At 44.8% G+C, this 26,467-nt stretch overlaps 1 protein-coding gene across 1 annotated transcript in view; it reads left to right on the top strand.

Moving 5' to 3' along the window:
* The window catches only part of KBTBD2 (kelch repeat and BTB domain containing 2), a 395,624-nt gene that overhangs the window by 230,818 nt on the left and 138,339 nt on the right, over positions 1 to 26,467 (top strand). Inside the window, exon 2 of the mRNA XM_044064844.1 lies at positions 4,616 to 5,186. Coding sequence (XP_043920779.1) covers positions 5,017 to 5,186 — 170 coding nt within the window. The 5' untranslated portion in view covers positions 4,616 to 5,016. The remainder of the gene's footprint in view (positions 1 to 4,615; positions 5,187 to 26,467) is intronic.

Genomic DNA, 26,467 nt, shown 5'->3' on the forward strand with positions numbered 1-26,467 from the left:
TCATTGTCCATGCCGGTGTGAACGACCTGAGACGTACCTCCCTGGACTACATGAAAAGAGACATAGAGGAGCTCTCAGATTATGTAGCCCAGGCCGGTATGACCCTGACCCTGAGCAGTATCCTACCCTCACCAAGAATGATGCCACAATACAGAGACAAAATGATCAGCTTTAATAATTGGCTTAATTACTGGTGTCATTCTAAGGGGATCCAATGTCTGTCTGCCTGGGATGACATGCTTGACAAGCCACGCTGCTTCGCAAGGGACGGCTTGCACCTGTCACCCCTGGGCTTCCGGATATTGGCAAAGGCTCTTGCCACCCCCATAGTGCCTTTTTTAGGCAAGGCTCAAATGATAAACCTACCGCCCTAGAAAACAAAAATGGAGAAAAACTAAGGGTAATACTGCTCAATGCCAGAAGTCTAAACCTCAATATGCTCGCCCTTGAAGCCCTCCTCAGTATGGAGAACATCGATGTTTGTGCTGTGACTGAAACCTGGTTCAAGGCTCCTGAGAGCACCCCAGCACTATCAGGTTATACCTCATATCATGCCCGCCCCAAAATCCGGACCGAACTACAAAAGGAGGGGGAGTATCCATATTCATAAAGGATACCCACACCTCCAGGTTAGTGGCAACGCACAAAGCATCGGAGACCATCCAGGTGCAATTAACCATAGGTAAAACTGCCCTACAGTTTGTAACATGCTACAGACCACCTTCTCAAACTCAGGAAACCCACACAGCCTTCCTGAAGACACTGGAGAGTATAAATGTCTCTCCAAACACCATCATATTGGGTGACTTCAACTACCCAAACATAGACTGGGAACATTACTCAAGCCCCAACACCCTAGCCCAAAGGTTCCTTGAGTTCATAAACTCAAATGCTATGGAACAACTAGTCACCATTCCCACAAGAGGAGAAAATATACCAGACCTGATCATCACAAACATGGGGACAAAATGCTCCACACCGGAAGTATATCCCTCATTGGTGAGATCAGACCATAAATTGATCTCACTGGAGATCCACATCCCGCCTCCACCCCCAGCAAAAAAGACCACAGTGAAGAACTTCTCAAAAGCAAACTTCACACTTCTTAAGACTGGAGTGGTATCCTTCAAGGCCCCCGAGCCAGTGGAAACCACAACCCACGCTGCTGAAACCCTTACAAATGCCTTCTACGAGCACCTCCAGGAATGTATGGATCAAGCAATCCCTAATAAAATCAAGACCTTTTCCACCAAAGGCAGGCGCCCGGTCTGGTGGACTCCAGCCATAAACAAACTCTACAACAAGAGGAGAAAGCTACTACATGACAGAGCAAAATCCCTAAATGGGAAGGCATCTCTGATCAATACTAGCAAAAACTACGATCACTCATAAAATCATCCAAGGCCAACTTTGAGAGAAAAATCGCTAATGACACAAAAGACAATCATAAAGCCTTCTTTAGCTATGTTAGAAACCTGGGTGGAAACTCCCAGATATGCTCAGAATTAGTCCAAAATGATAAAAAAATCACTGAACCCACAGACATTGCCAACATACTGGCAGACAGGTTCAGTGCAAATTTCTCCCTCCCTTCCCCAAAAGGATAAATATCTATCCCACCAGAGTCTAGCCTCCCAAACATCTCAGATGCCCAGGTGAGAGCTGCTCTCTCTAAAGCAAAAAACACAGCATCAATGGGACCGGACGGTGTCCCCGGCTGTGTGCTACACGAACTCAATGAGGAACTAAACCCACACATAAGGCTGCTGTTTAATCTTAGCCTTACTACAGGATACGTACCCAAAGAATGGCGACGGCAACTGTGGTCCCACTCCACAAAGGCGGTGCTTCTACGGACCCTGAAATTACCGCCCCATAAGCTTGACGAGCCTTGTCTGCAAAGCTATGGAGAGGATCATAATGGAACTCATAAATAAAGACATTGGGGACCTACAGACACTGGATCCTACCCAATTTGGCTTTGTCAAGGGCAGATCCTGCCTCTTGAACTTGGTCGACTTTTCAAACAGTCACTAAGGCCATTGATGAGGGTAAGGCAGTTCACACAGCCTACCTTGACCTAGCAAAAGCATTCGACACAATACCCCACTCGGGCATCATAGAAAAGCTCACCAGCTTAGATGTAAACCCATATGTCACAAGATGGGTTGCAAACTGGCTCAAGGACAGAACACACAGGGTTAGAGTTGCTGGTGCCATGTCAGACTCTAAGCCGGTCACAAGCGGTGTCCCACAGGGCTCAGTCCTGGGCCCCCTCTTGTTCAGCATTTATTTTTCTGAAGTGCAGGCAAACATAGGGGATTGTGGCTGACAAAATTTGCAGATGACTGCAAACTGGGCACCATAATTGACACTCCATCAGACACAGACATCCTCCAGAAAGGTCTCATAGAAATGGATAACTGGTGCCAGAGCCATGGCCTTAAGCTAAATGCCAAAAAATGTATAGTCATACCCTTTGGGAAAAACAAGGTAACCCCTAATTACCACATAGGTGGTAATCCATTAAACACGGAAGAAGTTATCAGGGACCTGGGGACCCAAGTTGACAGTAACCTCTCTTTTGACACTCACATTGCCAAAGTGGTTAGGAAGACCTTCTACATTGCCCACCTGATCATGAAGGGATTCACATCCAGATCAGGAGAGGTCATTGTACCCCTGTACTCTTCACTTATCAGACCAATGATTGAGTACAACGCCCCATTCCGAATGTACCTTACCTGACACCTGCAGCAGTTGGAAAGACCCCAAAAGTTCCTCACCAAAAGGATAAAGGCTCAAACATATGTCATACGATGCCCGACTGAAGAAACTCCAGCTCTATTCAGTCGCATACCGTCTGCTCAGAGGTGATCTGTGCCTGACATACAAGGCCATGTCCAACCCGGAATTAATGGACATGCTCCACCTCAAAAAATCCAAATCCACCAGAGCCACGAGAGCAAGAGACTTAAACCTCAACACAGATATAAATAGGACGTGCTGGAGGGACAGATTCATCACCCAGAGACTCCCTACACTATGGAACAGAATCCCAGTCCATGTGAGGCAGAGCCCCTCACTGACTCTGTTCAAGAGAAATCTTGACGAGTGGCTGGGAGATCGTAGGTTTCCCCGGGAATCATCTCTGTATCACTGCTGGACAGAGGCACAGCAAACTAATGGGCATAGTATTCTCATCCTAAGGGGTGGTGAAAGCCACACACAGTCTGGCTAGGCTTATAAATGCCCTAGGGCAGATAGCCTAGTATGAACCTATGAACCTATACACGTTCATGGGTTGTGTCACAGTAATTGGTGTTTGGAGCTGATAGTGTGTTTGAAGAAGTTGAAGGAATTGCAGACAGGTGTCTTTTTGCTTAAAAAGTGGTGACCAACAATATTTTGCTGTGAGTGAAAAAGCATGAAAAATGCAGTACCTTAACTATATAGCAAGATTTTTTATAATGCACCTATTAAAAAAAACTATGTTACTTGCCCAAGACAACACTGAAAGGCCTGGGAATAGTTAACAAACTAGGGAAGTACAATGAAGTTAGACTTTCACTTCTGATGGTTATAAAAAGGACCAATTAGTTGTTTATATATGGTCTGTTATAGCTGAGCTCCTCTAAAGGTCATGGCTGAACTGTAAAGGCTTGTGACCATACGGATGTCCTGCTGCTAAAAAGATGAGGTGAAGTACTTGGGCCTGCCTCACCACTGTGTTCCCCAGACAGGTAATGATTTGGTGGTCCTCGTGATGCATATTTTAGTTCATGTAGATGGGGATACAGTGCACATGAATCAAAAGCTGTCCACAGCTGTGCTTTACTCCAATCATTTCCCATTATGCAGTGCATAGCGATCTGGTATACACCTCTAGATAGCAGTGGAGAAGTTTGTGCCTCTGATACTTGTTGGGAGGCATCCCAACTTCAGTGTGAGGGTCTGGTTTCACCCCCCCCCCCCCCGACTGTGACCCTCCATGTTTGTGGATGGGCCCTAATTGTCCCCAGGCCAAGGAAGCAGAAAGGGCCATTCCCCCATTCACTGCTGTTCTTTATTTAGAGTATCAGCTATGGGAACATTTCTATTATGACATCTCCGACCATAGTGACTGATTTTGAGTGCGTGCATCACCGTAGGGACCGAACATACCCTCCCAAGAGGCATTTGCATTCATGCATATATGTTGACAGCCTAAAAATGGCTAGTTTGCAAGTGCCAAGCCCACATCCTTCTGGCAACAGCCCTTATTGAAATGCAAGCCTCCTCTTGCACAGATGCAATTTTAACCACTGGGAAACCAACATTTCCTCCTCCCAGGATGAGCAAAAGCTCTTTCCCCATCCTCTCTTACCTGGGGGTTTCAGCCAGCTGAGGCACTACTTAAAACTCTGGTCATCTAGGTTGCAGTCAGGGATTTATCCCACTTTTTTGATGGCTTTTTAAAATGTGACTTTATAAATATGTTTAATACTGTGCTTCTGTATACTTTTTCAGAATTTGTGAATTGCTATATACAAATGCCTGCCATGTTGTAATTTAACATTTTGTTGTTCCAATTTCTACTTTAATAGTTTTTTTTGTTTGTTTTGTTTTTTTTTAGGTACCGAAGCAGGCTGTTGCTGATCCAGATATCAATGCTTCCAAAACTCTTCACTACCTCTCTTTTTGTGTGCCATTATGCAGTACCAGAGCTTGAGTCGGAGAGCTGAATGCTTCTTTGTTTATTCTCTAGAGAAGAGGACCTGACACCTAATCAATCTGGAATGACCTAGTAGTTGGTTGAAGTCTTGTAGCACTTTGCTGATTCAGCAGTCTTTTAGGACGGAACTGCTGAATGTGGCACTTCAACATCACAGCCAAAGTGATCTGCGAGCCTTGTTTTCTCTTTCCCTTTGACTCCTCCCCCCTCCCCCCCAACACACGCCTTCTTCAGGCATTCCAGTTTGCTGCATAGAATTGGTGTGTACAGTCAAGAGCCAGAAATATTAATGGAACATAATCATGTCAGTACAGGACGAGAGGCAGGTTAATACAGAGTATGCTGTATGCCTTTTGGAACAACTTAAATTTTTTTATGAGCAGCAGTTGTTAACTGACATTGTGTTAATAGTTGAAGGAACTGAATTCCCCTGCCATAAAATGGTTCTTGCTACATGCAGCTCATACTTCAGGTTAGTATCCTTTTGTATTGTGTATAATAAAGGCAAATGAGGTAATACTGTATATGCTGATAAAACATTGGTTTACTTGTTCACCAGTTCCACAGTCATTTGATAGCAGTTCTGTTAGTGTACATGTACTGCATAGGTAATGTAATCACTGCATCAAGTTTTAATTTTCAGCCTCTTTCAATTTTTATGTTCCACTACAATGTACATTACTGTTGCAGACCTCCCTTCACTAAGGTGCACTGATACTAATGAGTAGTAGCTACATTGACTGCTGACACCAGTGTTTTCTGCATTTGTGAGCTGCAGACTATAACCTTTAGAAATGCATTTCTCCTCATCTGACCTTTGTGAACTGTAACACGTGTTGCCTGCAGGCATGTGTAGTCAGGAATGTGACGTTTCTTGTATGATTAAATTTGTTTGGGGTTTCTGTCAGTATTGATCCATTTACCTTACCACAGTACTGTGTGAATCAAAGCAGTTAAATTATGTTTAAACTCCATAAAATCTGTTGTGTTTTTGACTGGAGCAAAGTACTTGAAGCATACTTTTGCCGTGTTATACATGGTCATAGGTTAAAAGTCTGGATTTTTTTTTAATATACCCTTGCCTGGTTTTTGATGCAGCGTACTTTTGTAAATCTTGCATTTGTGGCTTGCTGTGCTTTGTCTGGTCATACAGCTTCTGTTTTTCTTTATATAGCTGGCAGATGGGGAATGAGTACCATGTGAAAATGTATCCTGTATTGTTGTAGTGCAACAGATTTTAGCTTCAGATGCCATTTGTCTTTATTGCACCTAATGTCCTTTTTTATGAAATGGGTTGCTGCTAGAGTAGGCTAGTATTTTAGACAGTTAATAAGATCAAATTCTTTTTGTCTAAACACAGTTTTATTGCAGATGTAAAAATATAATTTGTAGGAATGTTTCCTTCTGAGGTGGTTCAACTTAATACTGGAATATGCAGGGTCATAGCATATTGAAGACATGCCACTCCTTGACAACCATTTAATTTCCTGCTGGTTATGATATTACACTTTCTACTCTTCCGAATAGTTGTAGAGGAATCTGTGGATGTTCCTCATCTCACATTGCTGCAGTCCTTACACTTGGGTAGTCCGCTGTCCTCGGTCGGCCCGAATATCAAAGTATAAGGCTGACGTCGGTCAAGGCGCATTAGACTGACATTAGGACGTCAGGGTACAAATGCGCATGACTGACGTCATATCCTCAGTCTTTTTTGCCGCATGGTCCGATGCAGAAGCAGCGTTGCAAGTGCCGTTCGGCGTTCTGAAATTTTTCGAGTTCGGAGTTTCAGACCGAGTCAAAGTTGGCTAAGTACCCGTTGGGGAATATTTTGCTTTTTTCTTGCCTCAGTGGTTTACCGGATGTCAGAAAAAGTGAATAACTGTATTTCTTGTGGGAAACCGATACCGCATAGAGATTATCATACCTTGTGTATTCCTTGTTTAGGGCCTGAGCACGACGTTGTTGGGTGTCGCTTTTGTGCTAGATTCAATAAGCGCACTATTAAGAGAAGGTTAGATTGTGCCAGGTTAGTCTTTGGGAAGCGGTGCAATTACACTATGCCGTCGGATGCTCCGGCGTCCGCTTCTTCTAAGAAGCGCAAGGATAAAGCAGCTAAGCCCAGGGTAGACGAAGTCGTCCGTGCGGACGCCGGTTCTTTAGAGGTATCGGTGGAGCCGGTGGTTCCACCGGAGGTTTCTCTAGAGGCCCAGGGGGAGACCTTGGTATTGCAGGATGTGGCCTCTCAGGAGGCAAGTCAGGCTGAAGGGGCTTCTCAGGTTACTGTACTCCCCTCCCTTCCTAGGGTGGTTAGGCCTTCTGTTTCTAAGGCTTCTCCCAGAGGCAGGCCAGGATTAGCTTCAGTTGGTGTCACTCCTAGTTCTTCAGGATCTGTGCCCAAGAAGCATATGCTTAAAATGGCAGAAGATTTGATTACCTTAATTAGAGGTTCTTTGCCCCCTCCTGATAAGAGGCCTAGGGTGGAACCTGAGTTGGGGAGTTTTGAGCAGGCTTTGGATGTTTCAGAGTCTTCGGCTGAAGACTTGCAGGAGTATTCTCCTTATTCTGATTCTGATGTGGATGATTCTACTCCTTCTGCTTCTCCTCCTGAGGATTTTTCTTTTTCAGAGACCCTCCATTCCATGAGGGAGCATTTTAAGTGGGAAGGTCAGGATTTCTCTGATTCCAGGAAAAGGCTTAGGGAATTTCTGTTTTTACCCCAGCATAGGCCTTTGGCTATACCTCCTGTTCTGGATGTTGTGGAGGATGTGTTTGCAGAGGCTTCTCTTAATCCTGATTCCTTGCCTCCTGCTCCTGTTAAGCCGGATAGGTATTATAGGGTGCCTGAAGCTCATAAGTTTCTTTTAAGAGTCCTAGGGCGGACCCAGAAACTGTTAGTCAAGGGCCTAAGGGTGTTAAGGCTTCTGTTGTTAAAAATCCGGTTCCTCCAGATAAAGAGGCTAGGGCTTTGGATAGATGGGGAAAGAAAGTTTATACGTCTTCCACCCTAGCTATGAGGGCTCTAAATTGCCAGTTTCACATGTTGAAATACCAAAACTATCTACTGTCTCAATTGAAGTCTAAGGTAGATGCTCTGGCGGAAGGTATTGACTGTAAAGAGTTACAGGATTTGGTACATGTCTCTGAACAAGTGGGTAAGCATTCTTTGCAATGTGGTTTTGATGCTGTACAGGCCTCGTCTAGGGTGGCTGCCACAGGGTCAGTTCTTCGCAGGCACGCCTGGCTGAGGGATCAGAATTTATCTTACCATGTTAAGACAAGGATTTTGGATGCCCCTTTACAATCTGATGTGTTATTTGGTTCACCTGTTGAGGCAGTATTAAAGAAAATGGAAGACAAAGCTAAGTCTATGCAGACTGTTAAAGATTTTTTGCAGGTTCAGCCTCCGAAGTTTAGCAGAAATTGGCCTACTAAAGGGTGGACGTATCCTTCTTATGATTCCCAGTCTAGGGGCAGGTCTAGACGGGGTAGGGGCAGAGCTCAGGGCTCTTTCAGGCCTAGGACAGGAAGTTCACCTGCACAGTCTTCGGGTGAGGGCAGGGGTCAGTCCTTTCGTAAACAGACCCAATGACCTACCTTTTCAGCTGCCAGACTCTTCTCGACTGGCAGCACCTTTGGGAGGAAGGTTGGCACTTTTCAAAGAAAATTGGAGTTTTAATTACCCAAGACAGATGGGTGTTGGATATCATACACCAAGGTTACAGGTTTTATTTCCATACCTTACCTCCCTTCAAAGGCATGCCAGACGTTCCTCCTCAGCAAAGAATAGAGGCTCACAAACAGATTTCTCTGCTGCTCAAAATAGGAGCCATTCAGCCGGTCCCTCTGTCAGAAGTGGGCCTAGGATTTTATTCTCGCCTGTTCCTAGTACCAAAGAAGGGGAACACGTGGAGACCAATTTTGGATTTATCTATCCTCAACACTTATCTGGACATTCCCAAGTTCAAAATGTTGACGTTACAACAGCTTTTACCTCTGCTGGGCAAAGATCATTGGATGGTGACTCTGGATCTCAAGGAGGCTTACCTTCATGTTCTTATCAGGCTATGTTGCAGGAAGTATCTACATTTCCGGGCTGGGACTTCTCATTATCAGTTCTCTGCATTGCCCTTTGGCTTATCTACTGCACCCAGAGTATTCACGAAGGTTCTGGCTCCAGTGATAGCTTTCTTCAGGCTAAGAGGAATACAGATCTATCCTTATTTGGACGATTGTCTGATTCTGGCTCCAGGAAAAGAAGAACTTCTTCATCATCTACACTATGTGATAGCAGTGCTAAGATGCCTGGGGTATTCTGTGAACGAAATAAAGTCCAGTCTAGTACCCTCTCAGGACATGTGCTTTCTGGGTGTGAGACTGAATACAGCATCCCAGATGGCCTTTTTGACCCCGGACAAACAAAAGAATCTTTCTCTTTACTTCCATCAGTTGTCTCATCAGTCCAGGCTGACTGCAAGGACAGTCCTTCAAGCCTTGGGGTTCATGGCATCTTGTATTCTGGTGCTTCCCAATGCCAAACTGCATATGAGGAAGCTGCAATGGTATCTCAAAAATGTATGGACACAGCACTGCCAAGATTTGGACACTGTCATTCAGATAATACCTTGCATTCAAAAGGAATTTTTGTGGTGGGCTCAGGAATGTCACCTAAACAAGGGACTCTCTGTGACCCGGCCAGAGGCAAGTCAGATTCTAACGACAGATGCCTCGGACAAAGCTTGGGGAGCTCATCTAAATGGAAAGTGGATACAAGACACATGGCCTGCCAGACTTCTACATCTGCATATCAACCTGAAGGAGATGTTGGCAGTCCAATTTGCTTTAATAGCTTTCAAGGATTTACTTCTTCCAGGGCAGGTGTTGATTCTAACAGACAACACAACTGTCATGTGGTACATCAACAAGCAAGGGGGAACACATTCTTAGTCTCTGTGCAGACAAGCAATGATTTTGTGGGAGACTGCTCTCAGTTTACAGCTAAATCTTCAGGCAAGGTTTCTGCCGGGAGCACAGAACTCCTTAGCAGATGTGTTGAGCAGACAAATTATGGATCCCCACGAGTGGAAATTGGATCCTCATGTATTTCAGAAATTGACAGTGTCATGGGGAACTCCAGACATAGATCTGTTCGCTTCTCCACTAAACTACCAGCTGCCAAAGTTTTGCACAAAAAGTTTTCATCCCACAGCTTGGAAAGTGGATGCTCTTTCATTCAATTGGAGCAATCTTCATGTGTATGCCTTTCCACCTCTGCCTCTCCTCCCAAAGGTACTTCTGAAGGTCAGACAGGACAAGCCAAAGATGATTTTAATAGCTCCAGATTGGCCTCGACAGCATTGGTACCCACTACTGAGAAGTCTGGTACGGGAGCCTCCTTGGCCTTTACCATCGATTCCACACCTGCTGACTCAGGAGAACAGTCATTTACTCAATGTCAAACTTCACTCTCTTCACCTGACAGCCTGGCATATTCTGATGTCCTTCATGGATGCATCTGCAGTCATAACAACTGGGTTGTCCTGTCGTCAGGCAGCCCTTCGGTCGGCCGGATTCCAAAGTCCGGGTCCGGCTTCGGCTGATGTCGCACTTCACCCGACGTCATCTCTGCTGGTCTTCGGGTATAAAGGCATCAGCCGACGCCATTTTCTTCAGTCTTTCTTGCCGCGTGGCGCCCGAAGCAGAAGCTGTTCGCAAGTGCCGGTCGGTCAGATCCAGAGATTACTACTACCGAATACTACTTCTAAAAGCTAAGTACCCCGTTGGGGACTCTTTCTTGCCTCAGCCGATGTCAGAAAAAGTCAATAACTGTTTAACTTGTGGGAAACAAATACCTCATAAAGATTTCCACTCTTACTGTTTGCCTTGTTTAGGCCCAGACCACGACGTAGCAGCCTGTTCGGCCTGTGCTTCTTTCAACCGACGACGCTTAGGCGTCGGTCGGAGTTTGCTGAACAGTTTTCAGCTCTGAATTTGCGTACATTATGCCGCCGGATCCTCCGACTACCCAAATTGTTAAAAGCAAGAAAAGACCGACACTCGCGGTCTGCGGTTTCGGCGAAACCATGGTTAAGCAAACGCGAGTGTCTCGGTTTCGGCGAAACCGAAAACTGATCAGAGTACAGCCGAATCAATGACTACTACTGAGGTTCCGGTTACCTTACTTGAATCGGCCTCAGAAATTTTACCTACTACAGTGGTTACTAGTGACTTATCAGACACCATCCCTTTGGATGTCTCTACCCCAGCACGTGGTGCTGCTAGGCCTCCTGCAGCCATGTCTATTAAGGCCTTCGCCAGGGCTAAAGCAGCCAAATCTACTAAGTCAGTGCCTGTTAAACCCCCCCTCAACCAGGCCCACTTCTAGTTCACAAATGCTTACTCTGGCAGAAGATTTAATATCCTTAATTAGGGATCTCAATCTCACCCAGACAGGGCCTCTCAGCCCCAGAAAAGAGAGACCTAGAGCAGAGCCCCTCGAGCCTGTGTCCTCTGATGATTCTGCGGAAGACTCAGATATTACAGACCAGCCAGAGGCTCCTTTTTCCAATTTTGAGGACTCAGATGCTGAAGAATCCATTCCAGCTGCTTCCCCACCAGAAGAATTCTCCTTTGGGGAAACCTTACATGCCATGAGAGAACAATTCCAATGGCAGGAACAGGATTTTTCAGACTCCAGAAAAAGACTTAGGACTTTTCTGCACCTACCACAACACAGGCCCTTAGCTATACCTCCTGTCCTCTCTGTTGTGGACGATGCATTCAATGATGTTTGCACTGCACCAGATTCTTTACCTCCAGCACCTGCAAAACCAGATAGATTTTACAGGGTGCCAGACACTCATCATCACCTATACAAGGCCCCTCTTGCAGACCCCGAAACTATATCCCAGGGCCCTAAGGCAGTAGCCTCAACCACAGCAAAAAACCCTATTCCTTCTGAAAGGGAAGCCAGGTCTTTAGACAGATGGGGCAAAAAGGTTTACACCTCTGCTACTCTCTCAGCTAGAGCTTTAAACTGTCAGTTTCACATGATACAATACAAAGAGTTTATGCTTGATCAGTTAACTAAAAAGCTATCCTCTGTTGACTCCATAGATAAGAAAAATCTATTAGAAATGGTAAATAACATACAACAGGTTAGTAACCATTCCTTAAAATGTGGCTATGATACACTGGAGGCTTCATTTAGATCAGCCATGACTGGCACAGTGATAAGAAGACATGCATGGTTGAAGGAACAAGTTCTACCGGATCATGTTAAAGCTAAGTTATTAGATGCTCCTATGGATAAGACCAGTTTGTTTGGTACACCTGCCCAGCAGGTAATGAAGAAAATGGAAGAAAAGGCAAAATCTGTACAAACGGTTAAAGATTTCTTGCAGGTTCAGCCTCAAGGTTTAGCAGGAACTGGCCTGCCAAAAATTGGTCCTTTCCTGACTCCACAAGATCCCAAAGGGGCAGGAATAGACGTTCCAGAGGCAGAAATCAATCTAGAGGGGGTGCCTACAGAGGACGACAGTGGCAAGGTAATAACAGAGCCACAGGCACAGCCACTACCACTACAACAGGGCAATCACAGTGACTTGATTCTAACTCCGCCTACCAGGGAACAAATAGCAGCACCCTTAGGCGGAAAATTAACCTTATTTTCAAAGAACTGGCACTATATCACAAAAGACAAGTGGATTTTGCAAACCATAGACCAAGGTTACCGGTTTCACTTCCACACTATACCAGTCAAAAGAGGAATGCCAAACCTACCTCCAAATCAAAAAACAGAAGCTCTACAGCAGATAATGCAATTAACAAAGATGAGAGCTGTGGAAAGAGTACCAATAACAGAACAAGGCAAAGGATTCTACTCCAGACTATTCCTAGTTCCAAGAAAGGAAAAAAGTTGGAGACCTATTCTCGATCTGTCCACCTTAAACACATACATCATTGTCCCAAAATTCAAGATGCTGACCCTACAGCAACTTCTTCCCATGCTGGGCAAGGAGTGTTGGCTGGTAACATTGGACCTCAAGGAGGCATACCTGCATGTCCCAATCAGACAAAGCTGCAGAAGATACCTCAGATTTCTTGCAGGATCAGAGCACTATCAATTCTCAGCATTGCCCTTTGGCTTATCTACTGCGCCCAGAGTATTCACAAAATGCCTGGCATCAGTAATCTCCCACTGCAGACTACAGGGAATCCAAATTTATCCATACCTGGACGACTGCCTGCTACAAGGGGACAACAAAAGCAAGCTGACAACAGATTTACAAAGGGTCATTTACTTGCTACAAGCACTGGGATACACAGTCAATTTGCAAAAATCAAGGCTGATTCCATCCCAAACAAGGACATTCTTGGGCGCGGAATTGGACACAGTAAAACAAATGGCATTCCTAACTGCAGAAAAACAAAAAGATCTTCCTCTTTACTTCTTGGCACTAACAAACCACAACAAACTAACAGCAAGGAAAGTTCTGCAGGCCTTGGGCTTCATGGCATCATGCATAATCTTGGTTCCACATGCCAGACTACATATGAGAAAACTACAGTGGTACCTAAAGAATTTATGGTCCCAACACAGGCACAGCCTAGAAGCAGAAATTCCACTAATTCCATGCCTAAAACAGGAGTCCCTATGGTGGGCTCAAGCATGCCAGTCAAACCCAGGCTTACCCTTTCACAAATATCAAGCAAGCCAAACCATCACAACAGACGCCTCAGACCTAGGATGGGGGGCTCACATGCTGGACAAATGCATGCAAGGATTGTGGACGCAGGACCAGCTTCACCTGCACATCAACCTAAAAGAAATGCTGGCAGTAAAACTGGCAATCCAAAAATTCAGACCATTTCTCAAAGAAGGCCATTTGATGATAAGGACAGACAACACCACAGTCATGTGGTACATCAACAAACAGGAGGCACTCATTCATACCCCTATGCAGAATGACTTTGGACCTTTGGAACCTGGCACTCAGCTACAACATCCAGTTACAGGCAATGTTTGTACGGAAAGGAGAACACTCTAGCAGACATGTTAAGCAGAACCACCTCGGATGCTCACGAATGGATGCTACACCCGGACATCTTCAAGACCATCGCAAAGAAATGGGGAATGCCACAGATAGATCTATTCGCTTCCCTCTCAACCACCAGCTCAAAAATTCTGCACAAGGACATTCCATCCACTTGCATCGAAAGTGGATTCGCTCTCCTTCAGCTGGAAAGGCCTGACAGCATATGCATTCCCACCTCTTCCCTTGATACACAAGGTATTACTAAAAATCAAGGAGGAACGTCCAAGGATAATCCTGATAGCTCCAAACTGGCCAAGACAACACTGGTACCCATTGCTGAGGAGCATGTCTCGGGACAAAATGTGGTCAATACCCTGATGCCTTTGATGTTAACTCAGAACAACTACAGCATCATGCATCCAAACCTAAAACGTTGCAGCTGACTGCATGGCACATCACATAGCAGCAACTATTCCAGATCTCTCCCAAAGGGTTAAAGACATTATCCTTGAAGCCCGCAGACCTTCAACAAGAAGAAACTATGCAGGGAAATGGAAAAGGTTTGTCATTTGGAGTGCTGAAAGAGGGAAGGATGTGTCGAATATAGATATGGCTAAGATTCTGGAGTACTTGGCAGAGCTTCTACATACAGGCCTGTCCTATTCCTCCATCAAGATACATGCATCAGCTATTTCAGCAGAATACAGCTTTGATCCACCTGTCTTCTCACATCCTCTACTCAGGCAGTTCCTCAGAGGGATCAAGAATGTAAAACCTCCTAGGAAACCACCACTGCCAGCTTGGGATTTGAACTTTGTGCTAGAAAAGTTGACACTCGCACCTTTTGAACCAGCAGCAACAGCAGACCTACAGCATCTTTCATGGAAAACTGCTTTCCTACTGGCAATAACCTCAGCAAGGAGGGTTTCTGAACTTCAGGCCCTAATGGCAGTACAACCCTTCCTAATCTTCCACCAAGACAGAGTGTCCATGAGGACTAATCCTACATTTATGCCTAAGGTGGTATCCAGAGTGTCCTTAAACCAGGCAATCCACCTACCTACCTTCTTCCCCAACCCACAAAACAGAGGGAAAGAATGCTGCATACCTTGAATGTACACAGACAGCTACGCTACTACCTGGACAGAACAAAAAGTAACAGAAAAACTGACCAGCTTTTTGTAGCCTATGCAACAGGAAGGGAAGGAAAAGCAATTTCCAAACAGACAATCTCCAAATGGATAGGAAATTGCATACGATTCTGTTACTCCTTCCATGGAAAACCAATTCCACAGAACATACGACCTCATTCTACAAGAGCAACAGCCACTACCACAGCCTTCTTACGAGGAGTGGCAACCAAGGACATTATTGAGGCGGCTACTTGGACCTCCGTGCATACATTTGCCAAGCATTATAATTTACCTCTGTATTCCAGATCCCGAGCAGGGTTTGCCACTGCTGTACTGCAAGGGATGCTAACCACACCATAATCTATTCTTCCTCCTCCCTAGTTGGCTATGGTATTCTACCCAGTTGTTATGACTGCAGATGCATCCATGAAGGACATAGTACAGTTTTGTACCTACCATAAATGTAGATGTCCGAACTGGATAGCATCTGCAGTCAGGATTACCCTCCCTCCTTCCCCTCTGTGGTACTCCTAGGTATTTACCCTCCTAATAGCTAGCTGGTGGGGAGTCTTTTATGGTGTATTTGTTTGTATATATGTACATACATGCTTATTTTTGTGTTTGCCTTCTATCCTTTGGGGAACATTGGCATTTTTACCCAAAATTTAGCCTTCCAAGAGGGCAACTGGCATCTGGGGCAAGAAACACTGAAGAAAATGGCGTCGGCTGATGCCTTTATACCCGTAGACCAGCAGAGATGACGTCGGGTGAAGTGCGACATCAGCCGAAGCCGGACCCGGACTTTGGAATCCGGCCGACCGAAGGGCTGCCTGACGACAGGACAACCCAGTTGTTATGACTGCAGATGCTATCCAGTTCGGACATCTACATTTGTGGTAGGTACAAAACTGTACTTTTTAAACCCTGGAGGGTTTCAGCTTCCACAGCAAGTTTTGAATGTTATTTTGGAAGCCAGAAGGCCTAGTACAAGGAAAGTGTACGCAGATAAATGGAAGAGATTTTTATTTTGGAGCGCAGCAAAAGCATTTGATGTTTCTAAGCCTAATTTAAGTGTGGCTCTTCAATATCTTACTGAGTTACTGGACAAAGGTTTGTCCTTCTCTTCTATTAAGATTCATGCTGCAGCAATTTCTGCTCACTATGATTGTGACCCACCATTGTTTTCTCATCCTTTGTTTAAGCAATTCCTTAGAGGGGCAAAGAATATAAGACCCCCACGGAGAGCTCCTACTCCTGCTTGGGATCTCAATTTTGTGTTGGAGAAACTCACTCTACAACCTTTTGAGCCTGCAGCTACTGCTGAGTTGAAATATTTATCATGGAAGACTGCTTTTTTGTTAGCCATTACGTCTGCGAGAAGGGTTTCTGAATTACAGGCCCTTATGGCAGTTGAGCCTTTCTTAATTTTCCATAAGGATAGGGTATCTTTGCGTACTAATCCTTCCTTTATGCCTAAAGTGGTTTCTAGTGTGTCTTTAAACCAAACTATTCATTTGCCTACCTTTTATGCAAACCCCCAAAATAAAGGGGAAAAGATTTTGCACACTTTGGATATACACAGGCAGTTGCGATATTATTTGAGCAGAACTAAAGGATTCAGGCAGGCTCAGCAGTTATTTGTTTCTTTTGCTTTGAGTTCTCAGGGCAAGCCTGTGTCAAAACAAACTATTTCAAAGTGGATTGGGTTTTGCATTGCTTTCTGTTATTCCCATCATGGCAAGGAGGTTCCAGCTGGGATTAGGCCTCATTCCACTAGGGCTACTGCCACTTCAACAGCTTTTTTAAGGGGGGTGGCAACTAAAGATATCTTGGAGGCAGCTACTTGGAGTTCTGTGCTTACTTTCTCTAAGCATTATCACCTTCCACTTTACTCTAAATCTAGAGCTGGTTTTGCCACTGCTATTTTACAGGGCATTTTGGCAGCTCCTGCTTCTTTATAGTTGTGCCAGCCTCCCTTACCTCTGCTTTGGGATTCTACCCAAGTGTAAGGACTGCAGCAATGTGAGATGAAGAACATAGTACAGTTTTGTACCTACCATAAATGTAGATGTTCGAAGATCCACATTGCTGCAGTCAATTACCCTCCCTCCTTCCCCTCTGTAGTTAGAGGTGGTTGTGTGGGTTGGATTGTAAATATTGTGTATTTTGTATATATTGTACATATTATTAGTGCTAGGATGGTTGGTTGTTGGTTTTGTTGTCTTTGGGTTTTGACCTTTCTTGTTAGGGTCTTCTGACATCTGGGGCAAGAAAAGACTGAGGATATGACGTCGGTCATGCGCATTTGTACCCTGACGTCCTGATGTCAGTCTAATGCGCCTTGACCGACGTCAGCCTTATACTTTGATATTCGGGCCGACCGAGGACAGCGGACTACCCAAGTGTAAGGACTGCAGCAATGTGGATCTTCGAACATCTACATTTATGGTAGGTACAAAACTGTACTTTTGTAGGTGACTATACATTCAAATTTCACATCTTTACAAGTCTTCTAAGCATTTCTCACTGTATGCTGCTCTTGTTACTTGTTTTGTAGGTGTCCCATGAACTTGCCAGAATGGACTGTAATTATGTCTGATTTTTTTTATAATCCTTTCAAAATGTTATTGACTAAAAAACAAACCAACAAAAAAAATCTTTTGAGACTTTCATTTCACCAGGCAAACTAGTATAATGAAAGCAGAAACTGAACGTTCCTTATCAGTCTGCTTATTCTTTATCATTTAAGTCTCAGCATGAGGAGAAAAGCAGTTGTGTATCGAAGGCCCTCTTTGATGGGTCTTTGTAAGGTACTCTGGTCTGGATGCATGCAATGATGTCATACAACAGCTGTATGAGCTGCCTTGGCTTTTGACCCTTCTGTGTTTTTTCCCCCTCTCCACTTGTAGAATTTGGATCATGATCTTAATTGGTATTATAATTTCTGTAATTGCATACCTTGATACAAGTCAGCAAAGTGAAAGCTTGGTCATTCATCATCATGTCACACAAGACCCATACTGGCTTTAACTGCACTGTTTTAGGGAAGAACATCAATCAATTCACTTGTGCCAGAGATTTGGCACTACTGTTCTGCAACTCCATAGAGAGGGAAGCTTTTTTGCCTATTTTTCTTTTTTCTTTCTTTTTTTTTTTTTTTTAAGTTGGTATCTCCATTCCAGCATAGGTTCTAAAAGTCACTTGATTTTATGTTATCTTATTTATTTTATTTATTATTTGTTAGCTGAGAAGGTCCAACTGAGGCCTGGGGAGAAATGCTCCAGACGCATATCTTTGGAATGTGGGAGGTAACCGAAGTACCTGGAGGAAACCCATGCAAATGCAGGGAGGACATGCAGACTCCGCACAGAAGGCACACCAGCTGAGAATTGAACCAGAGAACCTTTTGCTGTGAGGCGACAACTTTAATTGCTTCACCACTGACGCTGTCCAGTCATGATGGCAAGGCATCAAAAGCTTTGGATAGTTATGGTAAAAGAGAGAGAGAGAATAGTCCATGTGCTTCGTGTTTCACTGTTGCAGTCATTACATTTGGGTAATCTGCTGGCAGGTTTCCCTCAGTTGGCCTGATTAACAAAGTCTTGGGCCCTGCGTCGGTTGCTGTTCCTTCTTCCATGACGTTAGGTCATCAGGGGTATAAAACATGCAGCTGATGCCATTACATCAGTCTTTCTTGCCACGCGGTGCCCGAAGCAGAAGCAGTTTGCAAGTGCCGGTCGGCCAAGTCCTGAAATTTTCGTTTTCGAGTTTCAGATTTGAAGTCTTAAACTAAAAAGCTAAGTACCCCTTTGGGGAAACTTTTTCTTGCTCCTTACCGATGTCAGTAAAAGTTAATAATTGCATTACTTGTGGGAAGCAAATACCTCATAAAGATTTTCATTTGTACTGTATTCCTTGCCTAGGCCCTGACCATAATGTACCTTGCTGTCGGTTTTGTGCTTTATTTAATCAACGCACTATCAAACGTCGGTACATTTTTGCTTCTAAATATTTTGGCTCACGCTTTAATTATCCAGAAATGTCATTGGTTAGCAATCTGACTACCGAAATGCCTAAAAAATGCAAAGAAAAAGACTGGCCGTTGAGGTCCAAAACGCAAGACGCTTCTCCTAAGCCAGTCACCAGTCCGCCGGTACTCAGTGAGGCGCTTTTGCAGCCCCTGATAACCCTCTACTTCTGATTCGCGGGCCTTTACTGAGACCCATTTGGAGTCCGGTATGCCGCGAGATGCTTCAATTATGGAACCCGTGGATGTCTCTACCTTGGATGGGTCTGGAGCCACTGTGCAGGCACCGGCTTCTGAGGGTGTTTTCAGGCCTACAGGTTTGTATATTAGACCGACGCCATCTTCAAAACTAAGGCCAAAATCTCGACCTATGCCTAAAAAAATTACGCCTGGGCCACGTGTGCAGGCCCCTATGCCTAAAAAAACAAATGATCAAAATGGCTGAAGATTTGATTACTCTGATCAGGGGTAGTCAACCCCCCCCCCCCCTTCTAAGAGGGCCTAGGCAAGACATTGATTATGAATCTTCTGAACAGCATTCTATTTCTTCTGACTCTTCTAATGAACAGGAATTGTCTATGCCTACTTATGAGGACTGTGATGCAGAAGATTCCATTCCTTCTGCTTCTCCCCCTGAGGATTTTTCTTTTGGGGAAACTTTACATACCTTAAGGGAACATTTCCACTGGGAAAGTCAGGATTTCTCTGAATCTAAAAAGAGACTTGGGGATTTTTTTTCTTCCTCAGCACAGGCCTTTGGCTATACCTCCTGTTCTAGACATTGTTGATGATTTTTCGGAATCTAGTATGGCTCCTGATCCTCTGCCTCCGGTTCCTTGTAAGCCAGACAGATACTACAGGGTTCCTGCCTCCCACAAATTCCTTTTCAAAAATCCTGTTGCAGATCCTGAAACCATTTCTCAGGGTCCCAAGGGCATTAAGGCTTCTACAACTAAAAATCCTACCCCTTCTGATAGAGATTCCAGGGTGCTGGAGAGGTGGGGTAAGAAGGTTTACACTTCTGCAACCTTGGCAATTAGGGCTTTAAACTGTAAATTTCATATGCTAAAATATCAACAGCATGTAACGGGACTGCTTAAACAGAAAATGATGTTAATTTCTGACTGTGTGGAAAACAAAGATTTACATACTTTGCAATGTGGGTTTGATTCTTTGGAGGCCTCTTGCAGGGCCGCCGTAACTGGGTCTGTGATAAGAAGGCATGCTTGGCTCAAGGAGCAAAATCTGCCTGATCATGTTAAAGCAAAATTGTTGGATGCTCCTTTACAACAGGACAGTCTGTTTGGTAATAAGGCAGAAGAAGTTTTGAAAAAGATGGAAGACCAAGCTAAATCCATGCAAACTGTAAAGGATTTCTTACAAGTGCAGCCACCCAGGTTCAGTAGGCAATGGCCTACTAAGAATTGGTCCTTTCCAGTACCCAACAGATCCGCTCAGGTCAAACCCAGACACTCCAAAGGCTCCAGGTTTCAGTCACAAGGAACTTACAGAACAAAACAATGGGGTGCCTCCACCTCCAAATCTGGAAGTAGTAAGCCCCCTCATGGTAAATGGTCTCAATGACTTTCCTCTGCCATTTCCAAGCACTTATCATTTGGCAGCCCCTTTGGGGGGAAACATAGCACTTCATGCACAAAATTGGCATTTAATTACCCAGGACAAGTGGGTCTTAAATATAGTATCCCAAGGATACAGATTTCATTTCCAGACGTTGCCAATTCCAAAAGGATGGTCATATCTGCTTCCAAATCAGTAGGCAGAGGCCCAGAAACAAGTTCTGTCCCTCGTGGATATGGGGGCCATTCAGCCAGTACCAGAAAAGGAAAAAGGACAAGGTTTTTATTCAAGATTTTTCCTGGAACCTAGAAAAGACAACTCATGGCATCCAATTCAGGACTTATCCATTCTAAATACTTTCCTGGACATTCCAAAATTTAAGATGCTGACTCTACAAGAGTTACTGCCTATGCTGGGCAAGGATGCCTGGTTGGTAACTCTAGACTTGAGGCTTACCTGCATATCCCAATCAGGGAATCTTGCAGAAGATACCTCCGCTTCAAAGCAGGCTTTTTGCATTACCAGTTCTCTGCACTGCCCTTTGGCTTATCTACTGCTCCCGTGGTCTTCACAAAGTGCCTGGCACCAGTAATTGCATTTTGCAGACAAAGAAACATTCAGATTTATCCTTATTTGGACGATTGTCTAATTCAGGCAGAAAACAAGGACACTCTTCTACAACATCTGGCGTTTGTGAAAAGGCTTCTAACATGCCTAGGGTACACCATAAACAAAATGAAATCACAACTGGTACCCTCTCAAATAATGACATTCCTGGGTGCAAGCTTGAATACAACTGCCTAGATGGCTTACCTCATGCCAGACAAACAAATTCAATTGATGACATACTTCAAAAAAGTAAAAAGTGGCCACAAAAACCCCTTCCTGGCTTCCTGCATTCTACTAATTCCATATGCAAGACTGCATATGAGGAAACGTCAATGGTACCTAAAAAGCTTATGGAGTCAACATTGTCACAGCCTGGAAACAATGAATGTTCATCGTGCATACAGCTGCAGTCATTACAGATGGGTTATCCTGCCGTCAGGCGGGTCCTCGGTCGGCCGAATTCCAAAGTCTAGGTCCAGCGTCGGTTGTCGTCGCTTCTTCCCTGACGTCAGTGCGTCAGGAGTACAAAAGAGGCAGCCAACGCCATTTTCTTCAGTCTTTCTTGCCGTGCGGTGCCCGAAGCAGAAGCAGTTCGCAAGTGCCGGTCGGCCATCTCCTGAGATTTACGAAAGTATTTCAGCCGAAGTCATCTTTAAAGCTAAGTACCCCGTTGGGGAAACTTTTCTTGCCTCAGACCGATGTCAGATAAAGTTAATAATTGCATTTCATGTGGGAAGCAAATACCGCATAAGGATTTCCACTCTTTCTGTATACCTTGCTTAGGCCCAGACCACGACGTCTCAGCCTGCCGTTTTTGTGCTAGATTCAACAAGCGCACTATTAAGCGCCGGGCGGAGTTCGCCCTTCATTATTTTGGCAAAAAATGTAATTATATCATGTCGTTGGATACTCCCGACTCCAGTTTTGAGCAAAAGATGCAAAGATAAGGACCGACATCCGAGGTCCGCACCGACTACTGAGACCACGCTTAGGCCGACTACCGGTTCTCAGCGAGGCGCCTACGCAGCCCCTGAGTACCGATAAAACTACATTACCGGTGACTTCAGTACCCGAGGTCGCAGGCTCTTCGGTCCCCATTCCTACTGCAGATACCGACGCCACTCTTGGCGGGAAAACTCAGAATTTAGACAGGCCTGCCATTTCTGAAGGCGTCTTCAGGCCTTCCTCCTTCTCTGTTAAATCTTTCACTAAATCTAAAGCAGCCATGAAAACCAAAAAACAGGGTCCTCAGACCTCCTCTCAAGGCCCCATGCCTAAAAAGCAGATGCTTAAAATGGCTGAGGATTGGATTACTCTTATCAGGGGTTCTCAACCCCCCTCTGACAAAAGACCCAGATTAGAGGAAGACTACCCTTCCTCAGATCAGGCTTCTATTACCTCAGAACACTCGGACCAGGATTATGCCTATTCCCCTTTCGAAGACTCTGATGCTGAGGAGTCTATTCCCTTGGTCTCCCCCCTGAGGACTACTCTTTTGGGGAAACCCTGCATACATTGAGGGAACACTTTCACTGGGAAGGCCAAGATTACTCCGATTCCAAGTAAAGGCTCAGGGAATTTCTACTGCTCCCCCAGCATAGAACCCTGGCTATCCCTCCTGTTTTAGATATTTTGGATGATGTGTACACAGAAGCCAGCCTTAATCCAGATTCTTTACCTCCAGCTCCTGTTAAACCAGACGGGTATTACTGGGTTCCTGATTCTCACCAGTTCCTATATAAAAGCCATACTGCTGACCCAGAAACTATTTCACAGGGTCCCAAGGGAATTAAGGCCTCTACTGCTAAAAACCTATTACCTTCAGAGAGAGATTCCAGAGCATTAGAAAGGTGGGGGAAAAAGGTGTATACCTCGGCCACTTTAACCATGAGGGCATTGTTATCTCAGTTGAAAAGCAAAATGACACAACCAGAACAACCAGATTTGAAAGAGTTGCAGGATTTGTTGCATGGTGCAGAGCAAGTGGGTAAACATACCTTGCAGTGTGGTTTTGATGCTTTAGAGGCCTCATGTAGAGCTGCTGTTACGAGGTCTGTTATACGTAGACATGCTTGGCTCAAAGAGCAAACCTTACCAGATTGTCAAAGCAAAATTATTAGATGCACCACTTCAAAAAGATGTATTGTTTGGTGTTAAAGCTGAGGAGGTACTAAAGAAAATGGAGGAAAAAGCGAAATCAATGCAAACAGTGAAAGATTTCCTGCAGGTACAACCTCCACGTTTCAGCAGAACCTGGCCTTCAAAAAATTGGTTCTTTCCAGCCACGGACAGACCTCAAAGGGACAGATACAGACGCCCAAGGGGTAGAGGGCAACCTCAAGGATCTTACAGAGCAAGACAGTGGCAAGCACCAACCCCAAGAGGTGGAGAAGATAGATCACAGTAATTTAGAAAACAGACACAATGACTTCCCCCTATACCTGCCAAGCAAAGCTTTAATGGCAGTACCTTTGGGCGGAAAACTGGCATTATTCTCAAAAAAATTGGCATATTGTTACAAAAGACAAGTGGATTCTGGACATTATAGACAGAGGCTACAGGTTCCACTTTCACACCCTTCCATGAGAGGCATGCCAAACCTGCCACAAAATCAAAGGGCAGAGGCACAAAGACAAATTTCCACTCTCATGGACATGAAAGCGATTCAAGAGGTACCTGCAAAAGAATAAGGTCAAGGTTTTTATTCCAGACTATTCCTGGTACCAAGGAAAGACAAAGATTGGAGACCTATCTTAGACCTATCCATCCTAAACACATATCTACAGGTGCCAAAATTCAAGATGCTCACATTACAGCAGCTTCTTCCCATGCTGGGCAAGGAGTCTTGGCTGGTAACATTGGACCTCAAGGAGGCATACCTGCATGTCCCTATCAGACAAGATTGCAGAAGATACCTCAGATTTCTTACAGGTTCAACCCATTACCAATTCTCTGCATTGCCCTTTGGCTTATCTACTGCTCCCAGAGTGTTTACAAAATGCCTGGCATCAGTAATCGCCTTCTGCAGACTACAAGGAATACAAATCTACCCATATCTGGACGACTGCCTGATCCAAGCGGACAGCAAGGACATACTATTGCAGCATCTGGCGTTTGTAATAAAACTGTTAAACTTCATGGGATACACAGTCAACAAAAAGAAATCAAAACTAATACCCTCTCAACAAATAATTTTCCTGGGTGCCAGCTTGAATACAACCACCCAGATGGCCTACCTCACGCCAGACAAACAAGGGCAACTGTCTCAATACTTCAGCAAAATGGCAACTTTCACCAGGCTAACTGCAAGGAAAGTCCTGCAGGCTCTGGGATTCATGGCATCTTGCATCCTACTAATCCCATGTGCAAAGCTGCATATGAGGAAGCTTCAATGGTACCTAAAAAACTTATGGTCTCAACACAGCCACAGCTTGGAAACAATTATACCACTCATTCCATGCCTTCAAAAGGAATTTTTGTGGTGGGCTCAAACATGCCAAAGAAACACAGGTCTCCCTTTCTGTGTACCTCAAGCAACTCAAATCATCACACTCCTCTCCAAGGAGGTGCAGGATGTCATCTTGGAGGCCAGAAGACCCTCTACTAGAAAAGCCTACTCCGCCAAATGGAAACGATTTTGTGCCTGGAATCAAGAAATGGGCCAGAATCCTTGGGTAATAAATATACCTCAAATTTTACAGTACCTAGCTGAGATGTTAAATAGTGGACTTTCCTTCTCCATCAAGATCCACGCTTCAGCCATTTCTGCACAATACAACACAGATCCTCTTTTATTCTCACATCCTCTCTTAAGGCAGTTCCTCAGAGGGGCAAAAAATATAAAACCCCCAAGGAAACCACCAGTCCCTGCTTGGGACCTCAACTTCGTATTGGAAAAGCTGACCCTTCCCCCCTTTGAGCCAGCTTCTTCAACAGAACTACAATACTTGTCATGGAAAACAGCCTTTCTTCTGGCTATCACCTCAGCACGCAGGGTTTCGGAGCTACAGGCCCTCATGGCTGTGCAACCATTCATCATTTTCCATCAGGACAGAGTTTCCTTACGAACCAACCCTACCTTTATGCCAAAGGTAGTATCCAGTGTAGCTTTGAATCAGACTATCCACTTACCTACCTTTTATCCAAATCCACAAAACAAAGGGGAAAGACTACTACATTCCTTGGACATTCACAGACAACTTCGTTATTATTTGGACAGGACAAAGCCATTCAGGAAATCCGAGCAACTCTTTGTGTCCTATGCTACAGGTGCTCAAGGAAAGGCCATTTCCAAACAGACAATTTCAAAATGGATAGCCCACTGCATACGCTTTTGTTACTCATTTCATGGAAAAACTGTGCCTGCATGCATCAGATCCCACTCCACCAGGGCCACAGCTACCTCTGCAGCTTTCAGGGAGGTCCCTACCAAGGACATTTTGGAAGCAGCCACTTGGAGTTCAGTGCACACTTTCTCCAAGCACTATCACCTTCCACTATACTCTAAATCTAGAGCGGGTTTTGCCACAGCAGTCTTGCAGGGCATCCTCGCTCCTCCTAGTTCCACTTAGCGCCTACCACCCTTACTTAGCTTTGGGATTCTTCCCATCTGTAATAACTGCAGCTGTATGCACGATGAACATAGTACAGTTTTGTACCTACCATAAATGTAGATGTTCGAGTGCTCATACAGCTGCAGTCCAGGTTACCCCCCCCCCCCGTCCCCTCTTAGGACAGGCCTTATGACAAACACCTTATCATACAACCTATTTGGGGTATTCTTTTGTGGTGTATTTGCTTGCAACTACTGTTTTTTGATTTTTCTATATTGCATGTTTGCATAACATTATGATGTTCATCGTGCATACAGCTGCAGTAATCACAGATGGGTTTTCTGCCGTCAGGCGGTCCCTCGGTCGGCTGAATTCCAAAGTCTTGGTCCGGCGTCGGTTGTCGTCGCTTTCTCTTCTGACGGCAGTGAGGCCAGAGTATATAAGACACAGCCGACACCATGTTCTTCAGTCTTTTTTGCCGCGCGGTGCCCGAAGCAGAAGCAGTTCGCAAGTGCCGGTCGGCCAGCTCCTGAATTATGAAAATTTTGGAACCGAAGTCTTCATTAAAGCTAAGTACCCAAGTACCCCGTTGGGGAAACTTTTCTTGCCTCAGACCGATGTCAGAAAAAGTTAATAATTGTATTTCTTGTGGGAAGCAAATACCGCATAAGGATTTCCATTCCCTCTGCATACCTTGTTTGGGCCCAGACCACGATGTCTCGGGCTGTCGCTTTTGCGCTACCTTCAGTAAATGCACTATTAAGCGTCGGGCGGAGTTCGCCCAGCACTACTTTGGTAAAGCTTTTGATTATAAAATG

Source organism: Protopterus annectens, chromosome 3.part0, assembly GCF_019279795.1.
Source record: "Protopterus annectens isolate FY-2018-M chromosome 3.part0, PAN1.0, whole genome shotgun sequence".
NCBI lineage: Eukaryota > Metazoa > Chordata > Ceratodontiformes > Protopteridae > Protopterus > Protopterus annectens.